General features: G+C 31.1%; 2 protein-coding genes across 2 annotated transcripts; both read left to right on the top strand.

Annotated features, from left to right (window-relative positions):
- Positions 1-757: 757 nt before the first annotated feature.
- LOC137634869 (uncharacterized) lies at positions 758-14859 on the top strand. Its single transcript, XM_068367419.1, has 7 exons — positions 758-962; positions 8707-9080; positions 9768-9968; positions 10244-10367; positions 11119-11321; positions 12389-12599; positions 14660-14859. The coding sequence occupies exons 1-7, from the start codon at positions 758-760 to the stop codon at positions 14857-14859; spliced, it is 1518 nt and encodes a 505-aa protein (XP_068223520.1).
- A 1214-nt stretch (positions 14860-16073) lies between these two features.
- On the top strand, positions 16074-20760 carry LOC137634867 (ionotropic receptor 21a-like). Its single transcript, XM_068367418.1, has 5 exons — positions 16074-16100; positions 16206-16363; positions 17979-18165; positions 19247-19422; positions 20109-20760. Exons 1-5 carry the CDS (start codon positions 16074-16076, stop codon positions 20452-20454), a joined length of 894 nt encoding a protein of 297 aa, XP_068223519.1. The 3' UTR covers positions 20455-20760.
- The last annotated feature ends 1876 nt before the right edge of the window (positions 20761-22636 follow it).

The raw sequence follows: 22636 nt of genomic DNA, 5'->3' as shown, positions 1-22636 counted from the left end.
TATATATGTATATATGTATATATATACATATATATATATATATATGTATATATATATATATATATATATATATATATATATATATACATTATACATATGTGTGTATGTGTCTGTACGTAAGCGTGTTATCATAGCTAAGTCACTGGTTGAAGGGATTGAAAAGTACAGAAAATAAAAAGTTAGAGATCAAATTTAGCACAGCACAAGACGGACTATCTTATATAAATTCAGCTGACTATATGCAATATGTTTATAGTGTAATTCCAAGAATTTTATAAAGGATAACAAAGGACCTTCCGTTAAAATATTCTTAAATACGGTTTTTTGGAATCCTTAACAAAGATATTGTGGCATACACAGCAAAATACTAACGTCTTTACAGACAATTTCCAATAATTTCCAAAACGTTTACATTGACGACCACTTAAGGATAAAGAAAAAATTATTTGAATAATCAAACTGTACAGATATACAGTATATATATATATATATATATATATATATATATATATATATATATATATATATATATATATATATATATATATATATATATATATAAGACTCATTTGAATATCAGATTTTAAAGTAATTTGTTATGGATTTTCGCGAACATATTGATAGAATTAAAATGATATTATGTGAGAGAGAGAGAGAGAGAGAGAGAGAGAGAGAGAGAGAGAGAGAGAGAGAGAGAGAGAGAGAGAGATATGACACTAGTCTCGAGAAGTATATCCAGATCAGTATTCGCAAATGTATGCGATATAACCTTACCTTTGCTAGCCGGCTTCTGATACGAACTCCAGCTACGAGGATCAAACCGCAAGTGACGTACAGAGAAACCGGCAGTCAGGTTTTATACCCATTTGGTCGGGTCATTAGCATTGACTGGGAGGATTCTACTTCTATGTGGCTCAAGCAGAAGAAGAAGAAGGAGGAGGAGGAGGAGGAGGAGAGAGACAGTAAGTATAAGAATGAAATTAACCGGTGATGAGGTGTGGGACAGAGGTAGATGGAGAAAGATGACCAGAAACATCGACCCCACATAGAAGTGGGAAAAGATGTAGACAAAGAAGAAAGAAGAAGAATGAAAAAAAAAAGCATCACAGGTTCATGCCAGAAAGGTATGAAAGAAAAAAAAGAAAAGGAGAAGAAAAATTACGCGAAAGAAAGAGGCAAAAATTAGAGTAGGAAAAAAAAAAAAAAAAGTTAAAAATCGATGACCCATCCTTTATGACGGACGGCTGAAGAAGAAGCCCGGAGGAACATCACTGGTAAGGGAGGCAGTTTCAGGATTCTATGAATTTAAAGGTTCTCGTAGATGCTGTATATTGACTGAACGATATTGCTCCACCTCAATATTAAAGGATATATTTGGAAACAAACATTGATAAATGGAAACTTTAAGATTCAGTTTAATGAAAAATTACAATATTAATCCTAAAGTACATGAAGGATTTATCACAAGACTTCACAAAATTTTATGAACGATCTTACAACTATCCTTCTCTTCAACGAAGCTCACGGATTCAATCTTGCAAAGGGATTGACGTCGGTTCTTCAGGAACGTTATCTCTTGTTCAAAACGATAAACTATGAGGCTTACTCGCCTCCTCAGAAATTGTAGCTTTATGAAATATTTATTTTAATGTTGTTACTGTTCTTGAACTATTTTGTTTTTCCTTGTTTTCTTCCCTCACTGGGCTATTTTTTCTGTTGGGGTCTCTGGGCTTATAGCATCCTGCTTTTCCAACTAGGGTTATAGCTTAATAATAATAATAATAATAATAATAATAATAATAATAATAATAATAATAATAATAATAATAATAATAATAATAATAATCTCAGACTCGATTTTCTTTGGAGCAAAGTGTTCCCTATGGCATCCAGTCCGCACATGCAATTTCGCTTCTTTTTGCAATGAAATTGCGCCTTTCACTGTTGCAAATTGGTTGGCAGCGAGTCGAGTTTTTAAAGCTAGCATTACTTGTGCAAAGTAACCTAAAACGTGTGGCTTACTCTCCCCGTAGAGTAGCTATACTCAATTGTTTTTAATGAGGCGCATTTGCACCGGCTCTCAGCGGTGCCCCTTTAGCTCGGAAAAAGTTTCCTGCTACCTAATCGGTTAGAATTATCTTGTCAAACCAATCCGCGATCTGGAAACATTTCCGAGCTAAAAGGGCACCCCTGCGAGTCGGTGCAAATCTGCCTCGCTAAAAAGAATTGGCTATAGACCAGGATCCTGATCTAGACCTACAAATTGCTGGATGGAATTCCAGTTCGTTTGGAATGGCATCACTCATCCCAGCAGCTTGTAGTCTCATGGTTCCAGCATTCTCTCTGCAATGGAGTACCTTTTGCACTTCCATCCAGGTTTTCCATGACTTGCCACTTCTGATTACTGTGTGAAGCTTGTACAATATTCCATGAAAGTCTGTGAATCTTTGAGAAATATTTATTAAATAATTGTTACTCAATTTCATAGTTTCTAGATATTTGTGTAGGATGTATCAGTTTTCACGCGATAGACTTTATAATGCAGTGCAATTTCGTCGTCCAACTAATGTACTCATGACGATGAATCACGTAAATAGTAGTTCGAAACGTGTCGATATCAAAGGAAAAACTTGAATGTAGTTTTCGTCTTATCCTCATGCATAATTAGAGCTCGGTTTGTCTGGAGAGACTTTGTCTTTGATTTTCAAACGACATTAAGACATTATATATTAATTATACATAGATACATACATACATACAGTATATATATATATATATATATATATATATATATATATATATATATATATATATATATATACTCTATACTGTATATATATAAATATATGTATATATATATATATATATATATATATATATATATATATATATATATACATATATATATATATATATATATATATACACTCATATATATGTGTATATACAGTATATATATATATATATATATATATATATATATATATATATATATATATATATATATATATACATATACTTACACACACTCATATATATATGTATATATATATATATATATATATATATATATATATATATATATATATATATATATATATATAAATATACATATATATATATATATATACATACATACATACATCTTGGAAACAATAACCAGCATGCCAGCAATCTAAAGATAAATCTGTAACTTAATATTAATTATTTAAGTTGTTATGCGAGAAGACAAGGAAGCGTGTTAGTTTTGCAATTACAGGTGGATATTACTCGAAAAAAAAGATGATATGCAACAGCCCAAAATTAATGGGTTTTGGATGCGTGCGTGTTCGTGTTTCTTGTAAATAATGCATAGTCATATCACACGGATATTAAGGACGAGTTTCAGAGATTTTCTTTATATTACTGAAGTAAAGTGGAGTTTGAAAAAAAAAAAGTGAAAATATTTTAATTCTATTGGAAAATTATCCTCAATTAGTTATTTACCTTTTAATTGTTAGTTTTATTGGATTTAAATTGCTACTAGAATATAGCTTTTATGGATATCTAATATAATTTTAGAATAAAGTTGTAATTTAATTTTCAGTTTCATAAAGATAATAAGTTTCTATTCCTTTCACACGAAGGAATGTTTGCAAAGCAGGATGCTATAAGTCCGAGGGCTCCAACTGGGAAAATATCCCAGTGAGGAAAAGAAATAAGGAAACTACAAAAAAGTAAGTAACAATTAAAACAAAATATTTCAAGAACAGTAACAACATTAGAATAAATCTTTCATATATAAACTATAAAAACTTATAAAAGAAAAAAAAGAGGAAGAGAAATAAGATAGAATAAAAAACCTGATTACCTGATTTCACAAATTCCTTTGTCATAAGAAATAAAAAAAAATATATAAATTACTTCACATGAAGACCTTAACTGGTATAAACCAGATTCCATTTGGTACAGGGGTATCATGGGTATCTGTGCCCCCACAGGATTGTCAATGTAGAACCCACCAATTACTACCAATTAAATTATACCTCCTTAGAGAAGATATTGCGCAACAGGTGAATGACTCCAATCTAGAAAAAAACAAAAACAAAGGAAGAACAGTTATTGTGATTACAGCTTCATTTATGGTATCTACTGCGTGGGAGAGGTGTGTATTCATTTCAGACGTACATATATGCATGCCGCAATATTCATCTCTATAGGACTGGATGTTAGTATCAACTAATGAAAGAAATGTTTACTCTTTTCAAAACCCACTTACCCATGTATATATATATATATATATATATATATATATATATATATATATATATATATATATATATATATATATCTATATATATATATATATATATATATATATATATATAGTTATTTATGTGTATATGTGTACACATATGCATATATACAATCATATTTAGGTATTTATTCATATATATGTATATATATAGATGAATATATATATATATATATATATATATATATATATATATATATATATATACATATATATATATATATATATATATATATATATATATATATATGTGTGTGTGTATATATTTATATATACATATGTATATTTATATATATGCATATATATACATATATTTATATACATGAATGCATTATAGGTAGCTATATATATATATATATATATATATATATATATATATATATATATATATATATATATATATATATATATATATATATACAGAAGCTAGATTGTAATCTATGCGTGCAAACGATCCCAAATTCCATCGGTCACTTTAATTGAATATCTTTAGCCAACAATTCATCTTCGCCATCGTTATGAAATTCCCACGTCTTATTAGATGGAATCAGACCAATCTTAATAAATGTGCGAAACCAATCAACAGCCAATTAGGATGCTGTCTCCTCTTCACAAATAAGGTTATGCGATATTCATTCTAAAGAAGCAACACCCATTTAGCTCCAGGAACCTCCCACGTTAAAAGAGAGAGAACCAATACTAAAATCCATGAGAATTTATAGCACTGCTTCGTGTAAGTCTCCAGTTATTTGATCTATGAATTATTGCATAGTTGTTTCAACAGCTCTGACTGCCATCCATCACACGCGATCAGTTCCAAGCGCAGCTGGGACCAGCGAGGTGGATTTTCTCCGGGAATCTCGCAAACTTAGGTGACCTTAGAATTGTCAATTTTACACTCTTCTATAACCGTCTTCAAATTCTCGTTTTATCTTGGTTTTGATGTAAGTATAAAAGAATTCACCATATCTTAATTTTTAGACTGTAATAATAATAATAATAATAATAATAATAATAATAATAATAATAATAATAATAATAATAATAATAGGAGATTGTCACCATAGAAATTGATAATACGATTGTAGAAATGTTACGTTCAATGTGTTTTTAACTCTCTCTCTCTCTTTGTTGTATCATTTATATCTGTATACTTGATTCTAGTCTCTGATAGAACAAAGTTGGAAACTAATTTTACATCTGAAAACAAATTATTTGCTTAGGACAACTTTACACAATTGAGATTTGGATTTTTATTTTTTTAAACAAATTTTGGTCTAGAGGCTAATGGAGAGATAAATTCTTCTTTAAATTTTCCTCTCTCCTTAAGCTTTAGTTATGAGAAAGATACTGTATCCAGTAATTAAGTATTTTAACTACCTTACTCTATTTTACATGCCAGTCTTTCTAAAGCAAGCCAACTTTAATTCACTGATATTCTGATTTAAGAGATGATGAATCTTCATCTTCTTCTTTGTTTGCATCATTTCCCACTTCTATATGGGGTTGATGTTTCTGGCCAGCTTTCGTCATCTAGCATTAATTTTATTCTGATAATATTCTGATAATATTCACTGTCCATATTCCTTTTGGGAAATTCTTCATGGCTGGATGCCTTTCCTGCCGCCAACCCTCCCCAATTACCCTGGCTTGGGACTGGCACCAAGTTAAGGCTAGCTTGCCACACTCCCCCCCCCCCCACCCCCATCAGTAGCTGGGTTTATCAGAGAAGATGAATAACGTATACAAATTCCATTGCAACACTTAAAGGAACAATATTGCCACATAAACATTCCTTTAGTTGTACACATTTTAAACATCACCAGGAATCTATAAAATAAGGGATATTGAACAATAATACTTTTAAAGTGCCTTAATGTCATTACAAACCAACGCTTACTAGCGTCCGAGTGGAATCATTGCTTTCAGAACCATTGGTAAACAAATTTTTGTTTACTTAGTAGCTCAGCACAGTTATTGGTCCTATTCATTCACTTATATCAATGACTTCTAAAAATTTTACGCAGACAAAATTACTAATATATAAATCATTATGAAATAAAAGTAAAGTCTGAAATTTCAATTTCAAAGGAATTTACAAAATGTATTATTATTATTATTATCATTATCATTATTATTATTATTATTATTATTATTATTATTATTATTATTATTATCAAATACTAAGCTACAACCCTAGCTGGAAAAGCTGGATGCCCAGGACCCCTATTGAGAAAATAGCCCAATGAGGAAAGGAAACAAGGAAAAATGAATTATTTTAAGTACAGTAACAACGTTAAATATTTCCTATATAAACTATAAAAACTTTAACAAAACAAGAGGAAGAGAAATAAGATAGAATAGTGTGCCAGAGTGTATCCTCAAACAAGAGAACTCTAACCCAAGACATTGGAAGGCCATGGTACAGAGGATATGGCACAACCCAAGACTAGAGAACAATGGTTTGATTTTGGAGCGTCCTTCTCCTAGAAGAAGAGTCTTTTCTATTATTACCAAGAGGAAAGTAGCCACTGAGCAATTACAGTGCTGTAACCCCGTAGGTGAAGAAGAATTGTTTGGTAATCTCACTGTTGTCAGGTGTACGAGCACAGAGGGGGACTATGTAAAGAATAGCTCAGCACAGATATTGGTCATATTCATTCACCTATATCAATGACTTCTAAATATTTTAAGCAAGCAATAAATTTACTTATACATTAATCATTATGAAATAAAAGTAAAATGTGAAATTCCAATTTCATAGGAATTTGGAAAATGTATTACAAGCAAAAGAAACAACTACATAACTAAATGCTTGTTACGATAGACATGTATTATGACCAAAGAAGCTTCATTATCTTTATGCTGTTCAATTTTAAGAATTAAATCTAATCTTATCAATCTTATCTGTGTACTTGAAATCAAATGAGGCCACGGAGATAGGTTTCATTAGAAAGTGACGAACTCAATAATGAATATATTTTCAATTAACTAACTTATATCTTTTATCTGTAGATTTTAGTTGAGGAATCTCTTAACCATTAATAAAAGGAGTAAAATGGAAACCTTAGGATACGGTCACAGTTTCGTTGTGCCAATTACAGTGTTCTAAGACATTTGTATTGCAGAACACATTAAGAAAAGAGAGATCTAAACAGCGAAAAAGCACCTGAAAGTTCTTTAGAGAAATTCCAAGACGCTGATCACTGAAGGAAATGGAAGACAAATATGGTTCGACTTTAGATGAAGCTTCGCTTTTTTGATGAACATAAAAGCAAAGTATGCTGGATAAAATATATATATATATATATATATATATATATATATATATATATATATATATATATATATATATATATATATATATATATATATATATATATGATAATGGACAAGATATTATCTATCAGACAGAGTTTTGCTGCCAAATAGTCCGATATACATACATACATACAGTACATATATATATATATATATATATATATATATATATATATATATATATATATATATATATATATATATATATGCATATAAATATATATATATATATATATATATATATATATATATATGTGTGTGTGTGTGTGTATATATATACATATATATATACATATATATATATATATATATATATATATATATATATATATATATATATATACATATATACACACATATATATATATATATATATATATATATATATATATATATATATATATATATATATATATACATAAACTCGATGGGAAGACTCATAAAGATATTTGAGAGAATAATGCAAATCAATGTTATGAAAAGACACAATACGATATTTATTGGGTTCAATTATGAGGTTCAGGAGAAAGAATACCGAGTAGGAATTGCAAGTCACGACAGCGAAGATGATTAAATCACGGAACTAAGGACTGGTGATTTGATTAACAATGTAAAATGGTAATTGGTATTTTCGAATGCATTACATAACTGATAACCGTTAATAATGTTAGACTTGATATGAGATGTTTTCAATGCATTTGTTCTATCTTGAACAAATACCAAGTTGCAATAGTTGAAGTTTAATCAATGTCGTGAAGTAGTAATGATTAAAACATTTAGCGTAAATTGATCATGCATGTTTCTATTTTGAGAAAATTTATATAAAAAACTTTTTACATGAATAGATTGGTGTAAGTTACTCTATATTTCCAGACATCACTACATCGGATACAGGGAAGAATTATCATGATCATTCAGTTCTACAACTTAGGGAAAAATTAATAGTTTTATCTATTTTTTATAACTGAAACTGAAATAATACTTAATATTGAAGACTGGACTCTTACAATTCCCTGGTCAAAATAGAGTGCAGTACTTTATTTCACCCTAAAAGAGAACTTCTGCAATTCACATTTGCTTCTATTTCCCAGACCTGAAAATGCGTCTTCCACTACCCTCTTCGTTGATTATAAAACTAGCAATCGCCGTGGAAATATCGAAAGACGTATGGCAACCGGATGGTAAGCCTGTAATTTGGAGGCACAGCGCTTCCATAGCCGCTCCAGAAGGGACGGAATCCATCCAACTCCTTCCAGAAGTCAAGACGCAGAAGTCGTCAACCTTTCAACCACCTGGAAGAACGAGGCACCGACGGGACTTGAACCGATCCTCCGGTGTCATTCGACAATGGCCTTCTTCAAGTATTCCTCTTGACGATTTTGAGGAAGATGGAGACCTGCCTGTGGAAGAGGTGGCTTCGCTACTCTCAGATGTCCTTGTGCACCATTTGGATGGGTGTCTGAAGGTGAAGGAGTGATTTCAAGGTTTAAATTTTCGTAGTTTCAAACTAATGATTTATTTCATTTTTTACTAAATCATATTTAGTGTTACAATCTATGTGTTTCGTGTATGTGTATCTGTAAGATGGTAACATTGGTTACATGATAATTTCGTCTTGCTAGAATGTTGAACAACGAAAAATCACACTAATTTTCAACAATACTGAAATAGAATACTATCTGCTTTTAATCTGGATCTTATTCGTTGAAAATACAATAACCAATAATTCCCTTTACGCGAAGACGACGTAGTTTGAAATTATTATTCAAGCAAGTTTGCCTGTATTATTTAATAACAAACTATCTCTCTGAAAAATAATACCTATACTAAAAGATTATTGTTTAGTTTAACGTTTTCCAAAAACATTCCATGTGATATAAACCCTTTTGTATCAATCATGTAACTTACTCGAATAAATGTATCAACTGTGAATTGGTCATCAAGCTTTTTAAATTTAGATTACAGATATCAGAAAGAAATTAATATGTGAATATTGATCAACAACTAGAGTCAATTTGAGGCAATTTTCATCTTAAAATAATTCAATTCAAGTTAGAGTTATACCAACTGTCAATAAATATAGCATCCTTAGTCCTATAATGTAGCAGCTATAAGAAATGCGTAATAGATAGACTTATCAATTTCCCTTTAGGTCATCCTTCACAAAAGGTCCTATTTCAATCAAGTTGTAGTCGAGATTATAAAATCCAAAACCGCCGAACCCATTATGACATGGGACCTAGACGTATTTATGGACACAGAACCGTCGTCTGTCTCTCTCTCCACGCGGGCGAAGAAGAAGAAAGCAATTACTGTCTATTGTGTCGCTTTAGTCATTCTAGCTGACCTCCAGGTAACGAAGATTTTGAAATAAGCACATTATTGAAGTACAAATAAGAAAACTCTGATAAATGGAGAACTGAGAGCTTTTTAGTATCTTAGAATTCAAGCATTCATTAAACTTTAAGCGAAAAAGAAAAATCTATGTTATGTATTTCAAACAAAAGAATGAAAATTTAAGAGACAATTCTACTGGCATTAAATGGATGTATCAAGTTGCTTTAAAACATACGACTGCCCAGAAGCAGATGAAAGATAATGCTATACAGTTCAATGTTCTTTCAACAGGCCGTTGGTCAAGCAACGTTGGAGATTCAAAGAGGAAACTGGTTTCAAGGAGCGGAAAAAAGGATCCTCGCTTACGCCGGGTCGAGTCTCGGTCTAGTCCAAGTAGCCCAACACCCAACTTTAGGTAGTTCGGAGATTTAGCCTATATGTTGTTGTTGTTGCTGTTGTTGTTGTGTAAGACTACAACAGCATTATTCTAGTACGGAGTTTTTCTAATTGTAGCACCCCATAACAGTAGAATAATTAAAACTTTATTTTTATGGGCCTGGAGTCGACATTGGATAAGTGGCTCAGATTGGGAAAAAAATTTCAGTCATTTCTTTTCTATATGAGACCCATGTGGACGAAAAAAAAAATCAGAGGGTAGGTTTAATTAGATGGTACTATAGATTTTTCTTTTTTTGTCAGAATGTAGGCTTAATGAGTAATTATGATATAATTATAAGGTTTTCATAACAAAAATCAATTACTTTATATTCATATTGAAATAATCAATCTGTGAAAGATGAATGAGTTTTTTTAAAAATCCTGTACGGGCATTTTTTATCAAATTTGACATCATGAAAATTCTCAAAAGCTATTCATTTATATTAAGTCATCGCAATCAAAGAAAAATTAATATTCTCAAAAGCTATTCATTTATATTAAGTCATCGCAATCAAAGAAAAATTAATATTCTCAAAAGCTATTCATTTATATTAAGTCATCGCAATCAAAGAAAAATTAATATTCTCAAAAGCTATTCATTTATATTAAGTCATCGCAATCAAAGAAAAATTAATATTCTCAAAAGCTATTCATTTATATTAAGTCATCACAATTAAAGAAAATATAATTAACAGGTTATTTTTTATATCTCCATTCCTATTCACAAGGATCTGGTTACCACACGGTGCTAGTAACGGTGGCAAATGCTGTTATTGATCAAAACAAGGACGAGAAAGCTGGAAGAACTTACATTCTCCTGAGAGCTTGTCCGTACTGCCGTGACGGACATCCTGAGACTAGCGTGATTGACACCTGGACGCCCAAACGTGGTTTTTCTCGGCAAAGAGATCTTTTCCCAGATGTCTTCAAGGTTAGTGAATATCACCAATGGATTACAGTCAAGATAGGGATGGCATGGATATGTAGTGAGGATGGGTGAGGGGCGGAGTGGGATCTGTTAGGAGTGGTAGATCAAGAAAGAGGTAAAGAGTTATATGGGATGAAAAAGAGTTTGGTGGAGCAAAAACCTTTGCGATAGTAGTTGGAAAAGACATATTAAGATCACCAATGGAATATCAGTCAAGATAGGGATGGCATGGTTATGTAGTGAGGATGGGTGAGGGGCTGAGTGAAGAGGACTTGGGTGGGATCTGTTAGAAGTGGGAGGTCAAGAAGGGTGTAAAGAGTTATATGGGTTGAAAGGGGGTTTGGTAGAGCAAGAAGCTTTGCGATAGAAGTTGGAAAAGATATATTAATGCAACCGACTATTAGTTTGGGGATTCCGGTGGGAGAGAAGATATTATTTTCTATAACTGAAGATTCAATCTTTGCAATTTCATTACATTGAAATTCCATTAAATTCTGACATTTATCTTCATGATAAATCGTTAGCATGTCCTTAACTTATTCGAAATGCTCGTCGTGGATTCTCGACTCCAAAGCAGAATTCTGTAAAAGAAAAAAATTATAAGAAATGTGAAAAAATTAATCTTTGTCAAACGGTTACACTGGAATTAATAAACTTGCTTAAAGCAGGAACTTTTTGGAGTAACTCTACCGTGCATAATAAAAATGATAAAGTATTATCGTCTAATGATTTTCACTCTGTGTAAAACGCAAAGTTTTCCACATATCTTTTAGTATATCAAAATTAATCTACGGATAACGATCACCACGTTTGATCATGAAATCTTAAAAAAGAAAATGCAGAGCAGAATATTGCACTTGATAAAGAATAAAGACTATAAGGTTTCAAATTTACATAAATGTCATAATTTTTTTCTATTTTTATAAAAGCGATAAAAGAGTTAGATGCTGTCATAATTTTCTTTTTAATCTAATAAGGTCGATAAGAGAAATACAGCCCTAATTCAGTTATCCTCTCTCTCTCTCTCTCTCTCTCTCTCTCTCTCTCTCTCTCTCTCTCTCTCTCCTCAGAACTTCAACGGACACGTCTTCCGAATCGTCACTCTGGAGTACGCCCCTTTCAGCTGCTACGAGAAGACGAAAGGTCGCGACGTTCGTTTGAAAGACTGCGTCGATACCCGCATGATAAACGCCGTTGCTGGAACCCTCAACTTCACGTACAGAGTCAGGGAACCCGAAGATTTGCAATGGGGTTACAAGCTTGATAACGGGACTTATACAGGTCAGTTTGAGATATACTAAAGATTTTTTTATTCTTATCAAGGTTTAGCATCGTGAGATTATAAGTCACGGCCTCTTTATCGGGCGATCTCGCTGAGGAAGGGTGATACTATCTCATTTCTTTTTTCTTTAGCGTTATGTGATTAGATTACGGTTATGAACTCTCATTGTTGATCATGTTGTTATTATGTCTGGTCACTGGTGCTGTCTGATTTTACTTTTTTAAGATGCTAACTCTTTACATACATCTAAAATAAGAAATAAAATTCGTAGAATAGTTTTCTTTAGAAAAAAATTTCCCATAAAAAAAGCGAAATTCCTTCTAAGATAAAAATAAATTATCTAAAAATTTTACATATTTTCATTCCAAAATTATTTACCACACTAGATTTACTTTTAAGGACATTAATAATTTTCATTATGAAAAGAATTACTTTAGTTGCCTTTTGTAATGACAGACTTATTGGTTATAACTGATTACAAAGACTGCGAACTAAACCACACTGCAGGCAAAGACTGACTTTCCAAATGCATGCAACGCCATCTATTCTTAATCATTCAAAACTCGAACGTCGTTTTACTGCACGAAATGGTGTCGACCGGATAAGACTAGTGCAATGTTCAGCAATTGCTGGAAATTGACATATTTAATGAAGTTCACCAATATTGATGTTCAACTCTTCGTTGTGATACTTTTGTTTTAAACAGTTTTACTTTGCATTGCTCTTCACTTAGCGTAATATAAGAATATAATTTTGTTTTAGGCAATTGCACCTTGCATTGCTCTTCACTTACCGTAATATAAGAAGAGAGTTTAAAAAAAGTAACGAAATTTTACAAAATTCTATTTTCTGATACTTTGTTACATAGTGCATTACAGATGAACAGAATTCTAAAGTCCAAACCATTTTTCAAAAGGTATAACATTGAAAACGAAGGTGAATTACACTTTAAAACACATAATTCAGCTTTAATGGATTTCTGATAACTGAAAATTCTTTCCTGATGTATTTATCACAAAATTTCAATCATTCTTTTCATATTATAACATATTTACTCAAGTATTTCTCAAAGGTAAAATTTTCGTATTATTACATTCATCATACTGAGAAACTTGATTAAAATGAAGACTCAACATCCCAAAATGCCCATTCAGATTATGATTTCAGTATACATGATCTTATGTAGATAAGGACCTTACTAAATCTACAGAAAATTTATCTTGTTATCAGTAGACCTACTTCATGATTACATGATTCGAATATGTTCGTCAGCAGATATTAATTGACTGATCCACAATTCTGTTAGTTATAACTTTGTATAAACAATGACAGAAGACAATTTCATTTTTGTCCCATTGGCCCTAGACCTATGGAATTCAATTATTTATCTGCTAGAACTACTTTGGATTCTTTTTATGGGATATTGAAACCCCATTTAGAATGAGAACATGTTACAGAAAAAAATTTATAATTTTTCAATTTGTGAGTATGAGCGAAGATGGTCCCCGTCAACCAGTATTTCCTAACCTTTTCGAAATGATTACCACAAAATTTAATTTCGTAGTGTTCAATTACCTAAATATAAACCCATTAATTTTTTTTTTTTTTTTTTTTTTTTTTTTTTTTTTTAGTAGTCACCCGATGAACAGCATGGATCATACAGCCCGCTATAGGCTATATATAATTATGAATCCAGCACAAATGCAAACATTACCATTTTTAGGTATATCAAAATTAACTTGGTCATTCTACCTGTTCTCACACAGAACATCCATTACCTCTAAGATTATTAGGTATTATCTGTCATCGTAACAGCAGTACCCCTAAGAATATGGATCCATTGCCCGACTGGCGTAATTTATCTCGTGACTGGGAAACACTGCTGTAGTTGATCAATTACCAGGGGAAACACTGTTGTAGTTGATCAGTTACCACGGGAAACACTGCTGTAAGCAATCAAGTTGGTCAATTACCATTGACCGTAAGAAACCAACCCTTTTCAAGTAGCTTCCTAACCTCAAATCGATCAGATCTCACCGGTAATTTGTTTTTTCCCAAGGTGTCATCGGAGCCGTGCAGAATTACGCCGCGGACTTCTCCCTGAACGTGGCGTTCACCGGAGATCGCGAGAAGGTCATCGACTACACCGTCGGTTACTTCAATGATCCTCTGACCTTTTGCACGACGAAACCTCGCCAGCTGAACCAAGCTCTTACTTTGCTTAGACCATTCCAGCTAAAGGTGCTATTGATACTCTAATTTTGTCTCTTACTAAGAAAATAATAAGACGTGACTATTTCTATAGTTTATATAAGAGATATTTATTTTAATCTTGTTGCTCTTCTTAAAATATCTTATTTTTCTTTGTTTCCTTTCGTCACTGAGCTATTTTCCCTGTTGGAGCCCCTAGGCCTAGGCTTATAGCATCCTGCTTTTCCAATTAGGGTCGTAGCGTAGCAAGTAATAATAATAATAATAATAATAATAATAATTGACAGTACAAAACCTGTGAACTTGCTTAAGGAACATTTATGTTGCCTAGTTTGACATTCTGGAATTAGGGGCATTCAGCTACGTTCAGAGTCATCTAATTATATACAACAAATATCATTCATAGAGAAATATAAATTTACTAGTTGTGTTTCATATGTATTTTAACTTTAAAATGGCTCCATTAACGTTACCTATTCATTATAAATGAAAAATTATTTTAGGAATCTATATCTGTGCTCCTAAAGAATTCTGAATATATATACATACATATCTATATATACAAGTATATATACATATATATATATATATATATATATATATATATATATATATATATATATATATATATATATATACATATATATAAATATATATATATATATATATAAATATATATATATATATTCATATTTACATATATATTTGTATAGATATATACATATATACATACATATATATATATATATATATATATATATATATATATATATATATATATATATATATATATATATATATATATATATATATATATATATATATATATATATATATATCCAAAAATACCATTTGTCTTTCTAATTCTAATCGGATTTTCCTAAAAGTTACCCCATGTTTTGCCTATTTTACATCATTTCTGACAATTTTCTTCCACAAACTGGAACCATTTGACATCTCACGATCTTCCCACAGAACATGACACGTGATCGGAATATATCATTCTGGTTCATCTATCTTGCCAAATCGAAATTATTTTTCCCGCAAATCGTCCAGTTCATATTCATCTTGTATTAGAATTCTTGATAGGAAAGATTTGCCAGGACTGTATATTATAATAAAAGGAAGATGATGGTACATATTTTTAATACAAATGTCTTAAGATGAAGGCTACATTTGAATGTCATCCATATTTCATTAAAATTCTTAAGTAACCTAATGCCATATCTATTTAAAACGAAGTGGAAAATAAAAATACAATAATGAATAAACAAAAAGATAAGATTAAGGCAAAATCCATAAAAAAAAAATAGTAATTTCAATTATAAATAACTGTCAAAAGAGTTATCATCCACTTCGAACAACTGCATAATTACCTACTCTTGTATTTTCAGGTATGGATCGGCTTTATAATAACTCTTATAGTTATTGGTGTACTATATCTGCTCAGTTGCCGCATACTTCCAGATGAGCATCACCAGCAAATGAATATCAAAGGCCATCCCGAGACGCTGTCCAATGCAATGCTGGCGGTGTTCGGAGTGTGTATATCGTAAGGAAAATATGAAATTGTTAAATAAAATGTTATCAAAAGCAGTTTTACTCTAATCCAAAGGGAAGATTATCTTTGAATCATTATTAGGACCAATCGGAGAAGCTTGGTTATTATTATTATTATTATTAGTAGTAGTAGTAGTAGTAGTAGTAGTAGTATTGTTATTATTATTATTATTATTATCATTATTATTATTATTATTTTTGTTATTATTACTATTATTATTATTATTATTATTATTATTATTATTGTTATTATTATTATTATTATTATTACTATTATTATCCTTATTATTATTATTATTGTTATTATTATTATTATTATTATTATTATTATCATTATTATCATTATTATTTTCATTATCATTATTATTATTATTATCATTATTATTATTATTGTTATTATTATTACTATTATTATTATTATTATTATTATTATTATTATTATTATTATTATTATTATTATTAACAAAGCTACAATCTGGTTAAAAAAAAACAGAATGCAACAAGGCCAATGACTTCAACAAGGAAAGTAGACCAGTGAGGAAAAGAGCAGTTATATACTTTTCGTGTAACTTGGAGTTTGACTAACTTCTGTTTCCTTAAACCATAGATGCTTTCGTTGCCTTTTGAGTTAAAGTTTTAAATGGAAACGCTTATGTGATATAACTGTGGGTACACTCGGGCAAGCTGTTCTATCTTATTTCTCTTCCTCTTGTTTTGTTAAAATTTCTATAGTTTATATCTGAGATATTTATTTTAGTGTTGTTACTCTTATTAGAATATTTTATTTTTCCTTGTTTCCTTTCCTCACTGGGCTATTTTTCTTGTTAGAGCCCCTGGGCTTAAAGCATTCTGAATTCAAACTAGGGTTGTAGTTTAGCAAGTAATAATAATAATAATAATAATAATAATAATAATAATAATAAAAATAATAATAATAATTTCTGCCTTCAGGATCCAACCAGACGTTTCTTCTTTCAAATAATAATAATAATAATAATAATAATAATAATAATAATAATAATGATAATAATAATAATAATAATAATAATAATAATAATAATAATAATAATAATAATAATAATAACAATAACTTCCGCCTTCAGGATCCAAACAGACGAATTAATGCTCTGTCGTTTCTTCTTTCCATTAATAATAATAATAATAATAATAATAATAATAATAATAATAATAATAATAATAATAATAATAATAATAATAATAAACTTACGCCTTCAAGACCCAACCAGAAGAATTAATGCTCTGTCGTTTCTTCTTTCTAATAATAATAATAATAATAATAATAATAATAACAACTTCCGCCTTCAGGATCCAAACAGACGAATTAATGCTCTGTCGTTTCTTCTTTCTAATAATAATAATAATAATGATAATAATAATAATAATAATAATAATAATAATAATAATAATAATAATAATAATAACTTCCGCCTTCAAGACCCAACCAGAAGAATTGATGCTCTGTCGTTTCTTCTTTCTAATAATAATAATAATAATAATAACAATAATAATAATGATAATAATAATAGCTTCCGCCTTCAGGATCTAACCAGAAGAATTAATGCTCTGTCGTTTCTTCTTTCCTTCAGGCAAGGTGGTAACTGGAACACGACCAACGGGTCCCGAGTCCTGATTGCCTCCTGGGTGCTCTTCGCTCTTGTGACGATGGTCTGCTATGTAGCCATGTTGATTGCTTGCTACACTCTGCCGACGCTATCGCCTACACTCAACTCCCTGCAAGAACTTGTTGGGTCTGGGTTTTCCTGGGGAATCCAGGTGGGTTTAGATCACCTGGTTTACTTCTGGATGTTTTAATGAGAAGCATCGGTGATTAAGTAAATTTGAGTCATGTTTTTCTTTTATATTTCTTCGCGGGTGCGTCATGGCTGACGCAACATATAAGGAGATATTAAACTTATTTCTAAGTTGATATGAAGTTGCATTAATAACCGGTAGGGCGTAATAATACATCTTAATCTGATATTCTTTTGATTCTAATGAATAAGTAAAGCTACGTGAACCTTAACTGAATAAGTCAACCTGTGGCAGACAATTGCCCTTGAAATTATTCATAACAAACAAAAATTAAATTTTCTGAAGAAACGCGTTATCAAATGGATAAAAGGTGATAACTAAAACATTATATTCTCTATCAGAAACACGTGTAGCTGGAGTATAGGACTTTACGTGTTATGCTGTAGGCATTACTGAAGTATTTTTGTAGCCTAATTTCGGACCCAAGCTACGCCCCCTTTTACCGCTACATTTTAACCCCCTTTTCGTTTTTTTTTTTTTTTTTTTTTCCGTTTACCTGCCAAACCTCTTTTACCCTTTACTTTGCAACTACGTACTGAATGTCCCCCACGATCCCAGCACTGGACCATGTGGACCAAATCCTATGTTATTATTATTATTATTATTATTATTATTATTATCATTAGCTAAGCTATAAACCTAGTTGGAAAAGCAGAATGCTATAAGCAAGAGAACCCTAACCGACGATTGGGGAAACCCATGGTACAGGGGCTATGTCACTACTCAAGAGAACAAAGGTTTGATATTGGAGTGTTCTTCTCCTAAAAGAGCTACTTACTAAAGCTAAAGAGTCCCTTCTACCCTTACCAAGTGGAAAGTAACCTATGAACAATTAAAGTGTAGTAGTTAACCCCTCGAGTGAAGAAAATTTTTTCGGTTATCTTAGTGTCGTTAGTATGAGGAAAGAGGAGAATGTGTAAAGAATAGGCCAGGCTATTCGGTGTATAAGTAGGCAAAGCGAAAATAGGCCGTAACCAGACGGGGGTTCAAATCGAATCCATCAGAAATTTCCATCATCCTAATCATCTCTTCATTCGACCAGGATTTAGGGGCAGCAGATTACCAGCTGTTCAAGACGTCGCAGGTGCCACTCTATCAGAAAGTGTTTGAAGGGATGGACATGTGCCCCGAGTTGGATTCCTGTCTCGCTAGAGCCAGGGACACCAAATACGCTTTCATCACATGGAGACTTTACATGGAAGATCGAATTGCAATCAAGTAAGCTTTTTCATATACATATATATATATATATATATATATATATATATATATATATATATATATATATACATTATATATATATATATATATATATATATATATATATATATATATATATATATGTTCATATTCATTTTCAGTCTCACATTTCTGAATTTTCTATTCCAATCTACTATCACATTTTGTAATTCCTCCCTTGATTCACAAAACACTCACACACACACACACACACACACACACACACACACACACATATATATATATATATATATATATATATATATATATATATATATATATATATATATATATATATATATGTATATATATATATATGTGTGTATATATATACATATATATATATATATACAGTATATATATATATATATATATATATATATATATATATATATATATATATGTATCTATATATATATATATATATATAAATTTATATATATATAAATATATATATATATTTATGTGGGTGGGTGAGTGCGGATGTTTTTTCTTATTTCACCATGACCCTTATCGTTTTATTTTATTCATTGCCCTAAAGACTTATATCACTTTGATTCCTTTTTGCTTCGCCCTTGAAAAATTGTCATAAAAGTTCCATTACGATGATAACAAACTTAAAGGTTTAAATCACTTGCCTAATTGCCCAACGCCCTCCCCTTCAGGTACACCTCGAGCAGAGGTGAGCGTCAACTACACGTAGCAACGGAGGATTTCTTCCCTTCGGAGATCGGGTGGGCCATGAACCCAGGTTGTCCGTTCCGCCACAAATTCAACAAGATCATCAGGAAGCTCCTGGAGGCTGGTCTCATCACCAAGTGGCTCGATCAGATCATCAATGACCCCAGGCGCAGAGAGGCTGCAGATACCGAGGCCCTGCCTAGACTGGAGGGACCTCAGCCCCTTGGCCTGGAACAGCTCCAGGGCATCTTCTTTGTTTTCGTCATAGGAATCGGCCTTTCGGCCTTGGCCTTGGCAGTGGAGTTTGCCGTCAAGGTTTTGAAAAAATAAAAGGAAGTTTGGCGATGTAAGGTATATTCTGGAGCACGCTTGCAGCTCTGAGACTGTCTATAAAGAAAGCTTTCATTATCTAACATCACAATCACCTCTGAAGGTAATGCTTGTGTGTAGTAAAAGAAAAATACAGCTAATATATAGCTTATGATTAGGGAAAGTGTCAGCTCTAAAGCTAATTTCTGACTTTCAATCTTTCAGTTATAAGATTTATTTAATGAATGATTTTTTGAAATGCAGATTGATTGATTGATTTCAAGTTTTCAGGCATCCTTGAAATGCAGACTATTTCTAATATGGGCAATCATAGAAGACAGAATAAAATGATAATCATTAGATAGCTTTTACCTTTTTATCCTAACACTGTGTTATCACTATGATCTTAATAGTACAAATCGTTGAAGGTGAAATGGCAACTCAGTATTCTAGAAGCTTTACTCCGGATAAAACCAAATTGTTGAATGTTCTTACCAATCAAATGGTTGGATTTGTGAAACTTTCAGAAGTTCAAACTTGCTGCAAATACCTTCATAATCAATAATGTTACTTAATCAATTAACTTTGAATTTATTCCACTTTGCCTTATTTATTCTATTGGACATCTATATTACCTTAACTTTTTTTTAAACACATGTATATATATATATATATATATATATATATATATATATATATATATATATATATATATATATATATGTATATGTATATAGGTCATAGTATTCTGTGCATGTGTGTGCAAGGAAAGAATTAGCCGTAACCAGAGAGGTGTCCAATGTATTACTATCTAACCAGTCAAAGAACCCAATAACTCTCATACAGTAGTATCTCATCGGGTGGATGGTGCCTTACCTAACATAATACTATCATATGTAAATATATATATATATATATATATATATATATATATATATATATATATATATATATATGTGTGTGTATATATATATATATATATATATATATATATATATATATGTGTGTGTGTGTGTGTGTGTGCGTGTGTGTGTGCGTGTGTGTGTGCAGTATATGACGGTACTAGGCATGTAGCTGTGCTTCAGATAGTTTTTAGAATAACAGGAAACCTGCATTAACATTTGTCCATTCAAAATTTGATGTCGACACATTTCGAATCACTTTTGGTGTGATTCATCGTCAGGACTACATTGGTTGAACAATGGAATTATAATTCAACATCTATATATATATATATATATATATATATATATATATATATATATATATATATATATATATATATATGTATGTATATATATATATATATATATATATATATATATATATATATGTGTGTGTGTGTGTGTGTGTATATATATATACATATATATATATGTGTGTGTCTGTCTGTCTGTCTGTCTGTGTTTGTGTGTGGTGTGTGGTGTGTGTGTAGGCAGAGAATGTTCTATTATATACAGTAATTTTTCCTTGAGCATAAATAAAGTCATTCATGGTGAATACCTTACCTTTCAGTCGAATTGAATATTTAAGTAGTTAAGCGTTGCAAATAAAGCCTTTTTTTTCTTTTCTTTTTTTTCTTTTTTTTTTCTTTTTTGGCCTTGGTTGTTCCCCGAACTCATTTCAAGCAAATCTATTTTACATGACAAGAAGTAATCGAATTATACGACAAATATAAGAAGAATTTTCATTTCATCATTTCTTTTTCTTCTTTTTCTTGTCTTTTTTTTTTATTATGTACTTTCACTAAATCGGTACCATTATAATTGTAGAGAGGAAAGATGATCGTCAAAGCAAAATTCCTATAGTCAATTCTTTTTAGCGAGGTAGATTTGCACCGACTCGTAGGGGTGCCCTTTTGGCTCGGAAGAATTTCCTGATCGCTGATTGGTTGGACAAGATCATTCTAACCAATCAGATAGCAGAAAACTTTTCCGAGCTAAAAGGGCACCGCTGCGAGTCATTGCAAATGCGCCTCATTAAAAAAATGAGTACAGTAATAACCAATAAACATTTATTTAATCACTTCATCGGGTTTTCGGATTTTGTGCTTAAAAAAATTACAGAAACTGTCAAAGGTTTAAAGGTCGCTCATGAATGGCAGAGGCAAGGGACAGTGACATTGCCCTATCAAGCAGGACAATGCCTTAGAGTCTGATCATATATACATACGATCAGCGCCCAAACCCACTCTCCACCCAAG

Source organism: Palaemon carinicauda, chromosome 45 (assembly GCF_036898095.1).
Source record: "Palaemon carinicauda isolate YSFRI2023 chromosome 45, ASM3689809v2, whole genome shotgun sequence".
Taxonomy (NCBI): domain Eukaryota; kingdom Metazoa; phylum Arthropoda; class Malacostraca; order Decapoda; family Palaemonidae; genus Palaemon; species Palaemon carinicauda.
Note: the sequence above shows the minus strand (reverse complement) of the source record. Positions and strands in the feature narration are given on the sequence as shown.

Excerpts from the sequence above, each read along its gene's own strand:
- LOC137634869 (XM_068367419.1), top strand. The coding sequence starts at position 758 with ATGCGATATAACCTTACCTTTGCTAGCCGGCTTCTGATACGAACTCCA. Across the intron at positions 9,969-10,243 it reads TCATTCTAGCTGACCTCCAG|GCCGTTGGTCAAGCAACGTT; the intron begins GTAACGAAGATT and ends TTCTTTCAACAG. Across the intron at positions 11,322-12,388 it reads TTTTCCCAGATGTCTTCAAG|AACTTCAACGGACACGTCTT; the intron begins GTTAGTGAATAT and ends CTCTCTCCTCAG.
- LOC137634867 (XM_068367418.1), top strand. The coding sequence starts at position 16,074 with ATGAATAAACAAAAAGATAAGATTAAG. Across the intron at positions 16,101-16,205 it reads AACAAAAAGATAAGATTAAG|GTATGGATCGGCTTTATAAT; the intron begins GCAAAATCCATA and ends TTGTATTTTCAG. Across the intron at positions 18,166-19,246 it reads GGTTTTCCTGGGGAATCCAG|GATTTAGGGGCAGCAGATTA; the intron begins GTGGGTTTAGAT and ends TCATTCGACCAG.